This window comes from Vitis vinifera, chromosome 15, assembly GCF_030704535.1.
Source record: "Vitis vinifera cultivar Pinot Noir 40024 chromosome 15, ASM3070453v1".
In the NCBI taxonomy this organism is placed as follows: Eukaryota; Viridiplantae; Streptophyta; class Magnoliopsida; order Vitales; family Vitaceae; genus Vitis; species Vitis vinifera.
In genome coordinates, this window is record NC_081819.1 from 21385877 (window position 1) to 21397657 (window position 11781).

General features: G+C 37.9%; 3 protein-coding genes across 3 annotated transcripts; 1 reads left to right on the forward strand and 2 right to left on the reverse strand.

Moving 5' to 3' along the window:
• Window positions 1–885: 885 nt before the first annotated feature.
• On the forward strand, window positions 886–3844 carry LOC100243084 (abscisic acid receptor PYL9). Its single transcript, XM_002281164.5, has 3 exons — window positions 886–1268; window positions 2212–2427; window positions 3218–3844. Exons 1-3 carry the CDS (start codon window positions 1125–1127, stop codon window positions 3434–3436), a joined length of 579 nt encoding a protein of 192 aa, XP_002281200.1. The 5' UTR covers window positions 886–1124; the 3' UTR covers window positions 3437–3844.
• A 107-nt stretch (window positions 3845–3951) lies between these two features.
• LOC100244866 (pentatricopeptide repeat-containing protein At4g01030, mitochondrial) lies at window positions 3952–7040 on the reverse strand. The gene has a single exon (XM_002276912.4). It carries the CDS (start codon window positions 6846–6848, stop codon window positions 4107–4109), a length of 2742 nt encoding a protein of 913 aa, XP_002276948.1. The 5' UTR covers window positions 6849–7040; the 3' UTR covers window positions 3952–4106.
• A 2275-nt stretch (window positions 7041–9315) lies between these two features.
• On the reverse strand, window positions 9316–11601 carry LOC100248200 (protein WHAT'S THIS FACTOR 1 homolog, chloroplastic). The gene has a single exon (XM_002281121.4). It carries the CDS (start codon window positions 11325–11327, stop codon window positions 9741–9743), a length of 1587 nt encoding a protein of 528 aa, XP_002281157.1. The 5' UTR covers window positions 11328–11601; the 3' UTR covers window positions 9316–9740.
• Between the last annotated feature and the right edge of the window lie 180 nt (window positions 11602–11781).

Genomic DNA, 11781 nt, shown 5'->3' on the forward strand with positions numbered 1-11781 from the left:
CTTAATAATTTAATAACTTAATTTAAATCATTAAGTAAATTAAATATGTTGCTTAAAATAACTTAATGGGCATGAGTTAAAGTAAAAAATAACTTTAAGTCATAAGTAAAAATAATTAACTTATTTTTAAATTTATATTTTTATTTTAGTTTTTTATCATTATTTTCCTTAATTATCTTCCTAATCTCTTTTACTGTCCCATAACCTTCATTATTATTAGACTTTTTTTACTTATAATTTATGAGGATGAATATGTTAATTTGATGATTTAAAATAAAATTTAAGTTAATTTTATCGAATAACCTTAATACTTAAAATGAGAATTAAATTATAACTTTTAATTTAAGAACTTAAATATAATTTAACTTAAATTCAATTTAAATCGTTAAGTAATAAGTATTAAGTTATACCAAACAGTTAGTAGTAATTTGATCGAGTGATGTGATGTTGCTAGTTGTTAATAGGATTTGACATATTTTTTATAATTGTTAATAGGATTTGAGATATTTTCAATAATTCTAAAAAATTTAAATTATTTTTTTCAAAAATAAAAGATGCTAGCTCCTATTTTCTTGAAAGGTGCTTAGATATTATATAAAAATAAGATAAGTTAATGGCATAATGCTATACACGATATTACCATAAGTTATTAAAAATAATATAATTTATTTAGTCCCCATCTCACAACCTCTACTGAATCACGGTTTGACTCGCACACCAAAGTAAACTGCAAGCCATGTGATGTGTGACCCATCACCCAGATCAAGGGCCCAAAATGACCCTTGGCAAACCCACTTGTAACCCTAACAAACCCATCAAGATAGACATCAACCCATTAAAAATGAACTCATTTGTCAAGCATACGGTCCCATTTAAGGGCAGGTTTAGGCCTTTTTTTTAGGTCATTTGTCGGTGGTCTCACATAGATATTTTCCCCATATAAAAATGAGCCCATTTTCTTAGTTCGTCACAAGGTTCCTTGGAAATTATAAAGAAAAATAGAGCTTATAACAAAGTGGGTTCATTCTCAGAGTTGTGGAACACTCCTGAATTGTTTCATTTCTGTGTTTTTCTCCAAGGCTTCTTGGGAAACTAATTGCAGAGGTGGGTTGAGCTGATTTTTTATGGCTTTGGGGGGAATAGACGGCTGTGATGGGTGCAACGCCATGATGGAGGCGCAGGTCATTTGTAGACATCATGCGCACGAGCCCCGGGAGAACCAGTGCAGTTCAGTTCTTGTTAGGCACGTCAAAGCTCCTGCTAATCTGGTAAGTTCATTTCTGGGCCGTTGGATGGGTTGACTGAGCTTATCTGGGTGTTCTTTGCTGTAGTCGCCGTTGATCTGTCTGACTTTGGTTTTGTGACGATTTTGACCCGGTTTTTTCGTGTAGATCTGAGCTTTTCTCGAACTTTTTCCTGGCAATTATTTTTCTCTAGAAAATTGGGTTTTGGATGGGAAATTTTATTCTCTTAATGAAGTGTCAGGGAAAATGGTGTGCTGGGAATTTTATTTTTTTTCCCTTTTTTTGATGGATTGGGTTGGAGGATTTGGATTACGTGAAGGGCGTGGATGTTTACAGTCTGTTTGGTTCTTGAGAAAATTTGAGGGAAATGAGAAGGAATGCTAGAAAGTGGGTTGACTTTTTCTTAGTTTTGCTTCTTTCTACGGGACCGGGTGTTAGAGAGAATTCGCAATAAATTAAAGAAAAAAAAGGGAATTGTGATTTTGAAATGGAATGATTGAGCTGTTTGAAAATTGATTTGATTTAAAAAAAGTTTGTATCTTCTTTGTTTGGCAGCTGAGAAAAAAAAGGGGGGCCAAGGGGCCTAAACAAGCATTTCACTGAAACCCCCCAACAACATAAATCATGTGATTCAAAATTTTATTTTCTTTCCTTTTCCATCATTTTCTCAGCCACCAGTCAGGCCAGCTCATTGTGTATTGGTTATGATTAATTATAGTTAATTGTGTTGGCATAAAGAAAAAAAAATGCTTTGCTTGCCCAAATGCTTAGCCGGTTTGCTTCAATGAATCTCTGATGCTCAAAATGGCATCTGATGTAAATTTTTACAAAATTGAGGGCATTTATTGTTCTTTATGTCCATCCAGATGCAAAGAAGCAAACTGCAAAGCTGTTCACTGTATATAGCATTATACAAACTTGAATTGTTGATTTTCAGGTTGGATGAATTTTTTGTTTAATGAATCAGGTTTGGTCACTGGTAAGGAGATTTGATCAACCCCAGAAGTACAAGCCCTTTGTTAGTAGGTGTGTGGTGCAAGGGGACCTCAGGATTGGGAGTGTCCGGGAAGTGAACGTCAAGACCGGTCTTCCGGCGACAACCAGCACGGAAAGGCTAGAGCTGTTTGATGACGATGAGCACGTACTTGGCATCAAAATCCTCGATGGGGATCACAGACTAAGGGTATGAGCTTATTCCCTCTCAGTTTGTTTCATTGCATCATCATGGCCTTTGTACATATCCTTTTCCTTATCGGTTGGTGTTCTATGGCTCATTCCATGAACTGAAAAATTATCTGATATGTAGTTTGGCAAAACCTCAAAAGCTAGGTTGGGTTTTCTAAGATGAAAGTGTCTTTTCTTGTGCTTGCGAACAATTTTCGTGTTACTCTCTTGAAGTGTATTAGTGTTGTTTTGAGACTTGAATGATTTAATGTGTCGGTTGTTGCTAAAATCGTCTTGGGTATACTTCCTTTTCTTGGTCTTGGTTCTTGACTTGGTTTTTTTCAATGCTTTAAAATTGGTGGGATTGCCTTGGATTTGTCTTCAATGAATAGATTAATGGGTTGTGTAGTTCAGTAATTAATCCGTGTTCTCATAGTGTCGTCTAGAAGTAGGTACTTGTCATTTTCCAATTGCCGTCTGACTTGTTTCTTAAACCATTAAGAGATTGCATTTAACCGCTTGCGAGTAGTTCTATCGTGATGGGGGATCTCCATTTTCTATTGAAAAATAGTACTTTTTCCAAACAGTTCACAGTGCCCATATGGCCATGAGTCCTTGCTGAATATGAGCAAAAGGTAAAATGTCCGTGATGGGCATGGTGTGGACACCATTGGACCTCCAGGGCACTGATATCCGCCATTCTGCATATTATGCCCTTGGAGTATTTGTACTATTTCCGATTGACGAATTACCGTTCAGTCCGCCAAAAGCATTCATACCCCTTCTTTATTTTGTTCTTGAATGTGCAGAACTACTCCTCTGTTATTACTGTTCATCCAGAAATAATTGATGGGAGACCAGGGACACTGGTGATTGAGTCCTTTGTGGTGGACGTGCCTGAGGGGAACACCAAGGATGACACATGCTACTTTGTTCGGGCTCTCATCAACTGCAACCTCAAATGTCTGGCTGAAGTCTCAGAGAGGATGGCCATGCTGGGCCGAGTTGAACCTGCCAATGCAGTCTGAGCTGGGTTTAGAGAATGGGCCTGCTGAGGCTTATCATAGAAGATTTGAAGATAGGAGAGTTTCCTCTGTCAGCTCAAGAGTTTTGCATAGATGGTCCGGCAGCTTTTTTCCATCTTATATTTGCTTTTACCACTTAATTTCCTCAAGTGGCCGGAGAACCAGATTCTCCAACAGGTTTCTGTAAAAGTTCTTAGGTTCTCTCTCATCTCTTTCTGGGTTTTGTCCATGGTGGTATATCAATCTGGTGGTTGTCTGTAAATAGTTTTGTTAAAGAAAGTTTCAGGCTTTAATGTTGTAGTTGCAGGTGGAATATGGGAACTGAACCTTTGAGGCTCTGCTGCTTCACTGTCTTGTATATATTGCACAACCTCTTCAGTTCATTAATGTTATTGCAAAAATTTCTGTTTATACATGTTTTCTCCTTCAGCTTTCCACAATTTATTTTTTTCTCAGATTCGATGCGTGAATAGTTACTATACTGCAAAACAAGTTCACTGCAGTGATGAAAACCTAGATTTATAGGAGAATTGAATAAGCTTCATTCCTTTTCTTTTGTATAATTTAACAAGTATTTTCAGGTTAGAACAACCTCAACTATCAGTAATGGAACTGTACATTGATCCTCTTCAGGTTGAATTCTCTCAACACATTCTCTTCCAACACTTGCTTATCACCAGAAATCATTACAGGAACACTTCCCTTCCCTGAAATGGTGAAACCGAACACCATCCCGGAGGAAAAGCTCCCGGGCTTTTACCAGTGATATGTATTTTGCAGCCGAGTGACAGTCGGAACATATTCTTGTGTTCTTGATTACCCTTATGGGTTCACCTGCTTTCATCTTGATCAGTCCATAGGTGATGGCCAGTTTCTCAGTGTGGCTTAACAGAATCTTCTGCTTCTCTACCTCATCCATGTTTTGATATACACAGTTGACATCAGGCACATATCCCAGTTTCTTCATTTCTGAAACTAACTGGTACAGCTCAAAATATATTTTCCCTGCATCTGGATGGGGTTTCTCATCAGAAGAGAACACATGAACCCTCTGGTTAATTTGTATCCAGCTCCACACCTGCCGGTTCCTCACCCCTGCAGCGCCCATCAATTCTCTAAGATGATCCATGTCTTCCCATCTGTTGAAAATTGAGTATAAGTTCATCATTAAGATGTAATTAGCAGAGTTATTAGGTTCCAACTTGAAGAGATTCTTTGCTGCAGTCTCTGCAAACTTGAGGTTTTTATGGATTCGACAGGATCCAAGAAGAGCACCCCAGATGGTAGCATCAGGTTTTAGTGGCATAGTATGAATTAAATCCCAAGCTTCATCAAGATAGCCAGCTCTACCCAGAAGATCAACCATGCAGCAGTAATGTTCAAGCCTAGGGACTATTCTATAATCTGTTATCATACTGTCAAAGTATTTCCATCCTTCCCCAATCAAACCTGAATTTTTGCAAGCAGAGAGGAGAGCAGTGAAGGTTATGGCATCAGGGCCGACACCCACTTTCTGCATTTCATTAAAAACAGATATAGCCTCTTTCCCAAGCCCAAAAATGGCAAACCCCATGATCATACAGTTCCAGGAGGCTAATGTTTTGTTCTGAATCCTCCTGAAAACCTTGTGAGCATTCTTTAAGCTGCTGGACTTGCTGTACATGTCAATGAGAGCTGTTGCTACAAAAACATCTTCAATGAAACCGTTTCTTATACTGAGACAGTGTATCTCTTTGCCCTTCTGCAGCAAAGACAGGCTGGCACAAGCGCGAAGCAAGCATGTGATGCTAGCTGAATTAGGCATGACGCCTTCTTGCTGCATTTGGGCAAAAAACTTGAGGGAATCTCTATTGTTTCCCGCCTGTGAGGATCCTGATATCAGAGCAGTCCATGAGACCACATTAGGGGTCAATCCCAGACTTTTGGTTTGATGGAGCACAGCCAACGCTTCCTTACCACAGCCCCACATTGCATACCCTGAAATCATACCATTCCATGTCACCAAATCGGGTTTGATTCCTTCCTTTTCCATCTGATTCAATAGCCTTAGAGCATCTTCAAACATGCCCTTGAAGGAATATCCTGAAACCAAAGAGTTCCAAGCAAAGATGTTTCTGTTCTTCATGTTGTCAAAAACTGCTTGAGCACTGGTTAAGCTATGATTCTTCACGTACATGTCTATTAGTGAAGTTCCTACATATACATCACAGTCAAACCCATTTCTCAACACATATCCATGAGTTTCCTTCCCCATATTCAAGAAACCCAGTTCACTAATAGCTTGAAGAACACTAGTCATGGAGCTTGAGTTAGGCTTGAAGCCCTCACCTTGCATTCTCTGTAAAATATTCAGTACTTCTTCCTTATAACCATGAAGAAAATGACCTGATAAAAGGCAATTCCAAGTTACAATGTCTGGTTTCATATCAGAGGATTCTAACTCATAGAAAAGACTCCATGCATCATTCAAAAAACCAAGTGCAGCATAACTGGAAATCATTGAGTTCCATGAAGATGTGTTCCTGTTTTCCATTGAATCAAAAACTCTTCTAGCTAGTTCAAGTTTGCCATTTTTGGAGTACATGCTAATCAGAGGATTGCATAAGGATACATCTGAGTCTAATCCAAATCTAAAAACATACCCATGAATCTGCTTTGCTGCATTGAGAGCCCCCATTTTTCCACAAGCTTGGAGGACTCTCACAATTGTAGCAGTCTCAGCTTTCAAAAATGAAAATTGCATTTTTCGAAACAGCTCTACACCCTTCTGCAATTTCTCACTCTGTAAATTCAGTATAATTGCCTCATTCCACAATAGAGCTTCTGGGTTTGGCATTTCATGAAACACTTGGTTTGCTTTCTCTAAACCCCAACACCTCCCATAGAAATTCATCAGAGCACACCTCAGATACACATCCAAATCAAAACCCCTTTTGATTAAACATCCATGGATCTCCATTCCAAGCCATATATCCATTACCCTAGTGCAAGTTTTCAAAGCAACACTATAAACTTCACTATCAAATACCACTCCTTTACCATGCAGCTCCTTGAAAACCTCAAGAACAATATGTAAACTCCCTGCAGAACTCTTGAATTCCTCCACAAAAGAGTTCCATTTAAGATAGTTTCTTGGCAAGCCCACATAGAAAACCATGGCAGCAGACCAAAAATCACCAAATCCCAAGTAACTGGAGATCAAATTTTTGGCTGCAGCATCAGGATTCCACTTTTGGGGCAATTTTATCATCTGGGCGTGCATCATTTTGACTGAAGTAAGAGAAGTGATTACATTGGAATCATCTGAAGAATGAGAATCCAAGTAAAGCTTGGAGGTTGGGGTTTTGATTGGCTTGTGGGTGAGTGGATTTTGAAGAGGTGGGTGGAGGTGGTGCAATGGAACTAGTTTTTCCATGGAAGTTTTTGAGTCTTAGACAGTTACGAATGTAGACACTGTAGAGGATGTTGAATGTGGAGAGATAGCTGGGATTCCATTGGAAAAGTACAACGAAGTTAAAAGAGCTTCTAGATTTTCAGTGGATAAGGTTATCCTTCCATTAAATGTTGGCAAAAAACACTCCTGAAAATCTATAACATTGTAGCAAATATCTGTTGCTGGAAAAATGGAATAAGATCTCTGAAATGCTTTTCCAATAGATAAATTATAAAAATAATACTTAAGTTCTTATTAAACCTAACCAAAAAAAAAAAATGTAAATTTTTTGAAAGCCAACTGAATACCACCTTCTTAGCATATAAGCTTACTGTTTAAATTTTCTGCTTGGAAATGTATTTTAAAATAATATTTTTTAGAATAATTTAAAAATAATAGTTTTACAATGTTTTTTAAACAAAAAAATCTGTTTATAACTTGAAATATTCTTAACATAATTTTTATATTTTTAAATGTTTATTAAAATTAGTTTTTATTTATAATTTCTGTTTTCAATCATTCTTCATGTATAATTATGTTATAAAATGATTTTTTAAAAATAATTAAAAACAATTAAAATCTATAATCCTATGTTGTTAAAAATTGTCAAACATGCTTTCGGTTCAAAAAAAGTTCCTAAATAGGCTATCAAACTCTTTTCTCAACTTTTAAAAAGTACATATTTTTATAAATGATTTCAGATTTTAATTATAACAACTTTTTAATTTGTTTTTATAACCAACCAAACCTTGGACTCTCCATGAGAAACCAAATCTCGGGGTATTAATCTCGCCCACAACAACCAATAGACTCTTCATGAGAAATCAAATCTCGGGGTACTAATCTCGCCACAACAACCAATACCAAACAAACTAGGGTATTATTAATGATAAGATTCGAACAAAGCATCTTTTAATTATACTTTCTTATTGCTTGTTGTTTGATCAAGCTGTTTAAAACCAAAGAACCCTTTTTTGATAAAGCTCAAACTCAAATCCTTTTCAAGAGAACTTGGGAATGAAGCTTTAGAATTTGATTATTCCTTTGGATGTTCATAATAATGCTAAACAAATATGCTCGAATATTTAGGGATGCTGAGTACAAAAGAAATGTCAAAATTTACACGTGTGCCTCATATCATTGCCAATTAATAACTTTTAATTTTCAATTTTAGCATTAGTAGAATTCGAAATAATTATTATTGCTGTGAGTGTAAATTTATGCTTGAAAATTTGATTAAATAAAAATCAACTTCTAGCATTGTGTCAGATAAAAAGTATGATTTTTCCTGCTGTTTTGAAGGCGGATATGTGAAAGTGCGAGACATGCACTTGGGAATTCTATCCATTCATGTTTGAAAAATCACAACTCTTATCTGCCTCCTCTGAGTCCTCTCTCACTTTTCTGCAAACATGGGTTCCGTAAGTGGAATTAGAATGAAGAAGACGTGATAAAGTCAGATGGGTATTCTGCAAGCCCTTTGGTTTGAACAGTCTTGGACCTTGGGAATTCCATGTCTAGGCATATCAGCCTCCTTCCCAACTCAAGAACAAAATATTTGAAATGGAAAAACCAACTTATGGGAAGGACATGGGAGAAATACCATTAAGGCAAAGGAAAACTTCTAATTGATAGGCAAAGGTTACATATAAGGTGAAGATCTCCTCCCATTCAGATAGAGAACCCAGAATCAGTTGAGTTTGAGCTGCCTATTTGTAGAACACTTTGTTTCAGGACAAAGTATTAACAGCTATCAAGAGAAGGGTACCTGCCACCCAGGGTGTAGCTCACAATGAAATCATAAACAACACAAAATCATGCAAGGAAGAAAAAAAAAAAAGGAAAAAAAGTTGTCCCCTCTCTTCAAGGATTGTTTGGCCATGGAAAGCAGTGGACAATGCCTGTCTCAGACAGCAGATACGAAATCCAGCAGGCAAGACACAGGTTGTGGGCTTCTCACAACAAGGGCTCCTAGCATGCCACAGGTGGTATTGAATCGGAAAACATCAACACCAGCAGAGATGGCACCAGTAGAAGCCCTTGAGGGAGAATCAACAACCAGTGCCTTGATTATCAAAACTTCCATGGCTCTGCTCATTCTGGTGTTGGATACAGCCCCCTTATAGGCCACATAAGATTCCAGCACAGTGAGGTCTCACTATCCTGGCACTTGACTTGAGTGGCAAAACCGGATCCTTTCGACTCCTGAAAAGTCAATATGAGGTCAACCCACATGCAGAAAGAATAAAGCTGCTTGAGCATCTTACCCTCATCGGTTTAATAGGCTTAGGTACCTGCAAGAATAATTCCCTCTTTCTTTTGTTCCAAATCAATATCCATGATCGACAGGAACATACTACTAGTTGGTATGCTTTGTACTATTCATATCACAAGAGAATGTGGTAAAAAAAGAAGGAAAAACACTCAACACTAAGCACAAACTATTACATAATTCAACAACGAAGCCGAATCTCGTATCATTCACACAAACTTTTTTGTTTAGTGCTGTCAAAGGCCATCAATAGCACATTGTACTAACAAATGGGAACAAACTGTTACATACTAACAAAAATAAGCTAAACTTGTTTATCATTCTCATAACCTTTCAGCTTAAAGCTTTCATAAATATGGAAGTAAGGTCTTGAGTTCTCTTACATTGTTGTTGAAGTGAAGAAATCTGTCTTCAAAGTTCTCATTTTTCTGATGCACTTCATTGGAGTTTAAAATGTGAGAATGAAGACCCAGGAGTCATACTGTTAAAGGATGCAGTGGCTCATAAAGGAATAAAACTTCATTCTTCAACCCCCCTTGCATATCATAAAAAGGCATTCAGGTCTCACTAAGTCTAGGCTGTGGCAATTTTATAAGGTTTTTTTACCAGCGTTCTCTGGGTCGACCATCAGGGAACATGGGAACAAGCACTTTCTCTTCATCCTTCCCCAAGTTATCAACCTGCTTAACTTCTTTGTTCAATTCAAACTTCATGGTTCCATCATCTTCATCAAAATCAGGAGGTGTATTATCATCTTCATCACTCCAGTCATCTTCTTCATCGTCGTCGTCATCATCATCATCATCATCTAATCCATCACCCATTAAATTATCAACATCTGACCATTCTTCTCCCTCCTCACCACTTCCATGTTCCTGTTCATCAGTTCCCTCCACCACATCTGCATCGCTTCTGGGAGCACCCCTCCTTCGAAATCTGGGAACAGAAACAAGAGCACGGAGCTTCTCCTTGATAACCAACAACCGATCCTTCTCTATCAACTGAGAATCACTGTAAGCTTCCCTGAGGAAAACTGAGTCCCTGTCCCCTTTCAAAGAAACATAGAACATGTCGGGGTGCCTTATCAACATCCCCCTCAGCTGCTGGGAGAATCTAAACTCCTCCCTAAAATGGGTAAGGTGATCCACAAGAGTTCTCTTTTCAACTGTAAGACTCAACATCTCATGAACCACCCCACATGCATGCTTCTCTTTCTCAGGCGAACCAGACCTCAGTCCTGAGAAATCAGAATATGGGGATATATAAGGCATGTCTCTAAACCTAGAAAGCCTTCTCATCTCACCCTTGGAAAGACTAAGACCTTTTGGTAGCTTTACTCTATTAAACTTTGGTGGCCTATCTATAATTAAGTCTCTTTCTTCAAGCTCTCTAACTCGCTTCTCTTCCTCCCAAATCTCTGCAGCCGAAACTGCAAGCTCAGGATCCCAATGAGTCAATTCCAATGCTGGCCCTCTTTCAGTCTGCACAACCTTAAAATATTGCGGGTACCGTTGACAAATTGTGTCACGGAATTCTGAAGGAAGCCCAAGATCAGTCTTCAAATGAGCAATCTTTTCCAATAAAATCCGCTTCTCCATCGACATCATCAACAACTTCCTCAACTTGACAACCAACAAATCCTCCATCTCATTCCTAATCTTCAACTCCTCCAAGTAAAGTCTCTCCGCTTCTGGCGTCAACTTGAACTTAAGTGAATAAACCCCTTCTTCCACAATCTCAAATATTGCAGGGAATTTCTTCAACAGAGCAATAAATCTTCTCTTTTTCGTGAGACCCAATTCTCTTCTATACTTACCCAACTGCCTAAGAGACATAACTCGGTCTGGTTGACTCACTAAAAGCTTCCTAATCTTCAAAACCAGTTTCAGCTTCTTGTCCCTTTGAACCACATTATCGAATGGAAGCTCTTTTCTTCTCTTCACTGCAGCTCTTATTGGCCCAACAGGAACGTGGGTTTTTCTCAAATTTCTCAAACAATCAACCCTCTCTCGCAAAACCAAACTTCCACCCAAAAATGGCGTCTTTTGTGTGTGATTTGGAGTAAATGAAAGATGGGATTTTACAGAAACTTTAGGCTTCTCAAAGAAAGATGACTTGCATGAGAGAAAGAATGGTAAAACAGTGGATGGTGAGGCTTTGGATGAAGATATCAAGAGCTTGGTGTCCATGACAAGATTGTTTATAGGATTACAGAAGGAAAATATAGAGAAAAATGTCAAAGAAATATGAGATAAAGGTATATGAGAGTGAAGAATATGACTCACCTGGTTTAATTGGGCTGAGATTTAGAGGCCGAAGACGGTGTTAGGGTTTTGGGAGAACGAGGGTTTATGGGAGAAAAACCCATTTCTGAGGATATTTCTGTGGCATTTTTGTTATCTTCTTAATGGGGACTTGAGCGTAATTCTGAAGAAGCGTAAGGGTGTAACTGTCCGGATAAGTGAGCTATGATTGTTCGGGGCTGTTTGTGTTTGGTTGCAAAGAAAATGCGGAGTTATGCCCAAATTGAAAATTATCATGTTAATTATAATAAAAATTATGTCTATAAATTTATCATTTTCTTACAAACCAAACATCAGTTAAAAATATTTGCAAAATACATATTCTTACCCAATCATACCT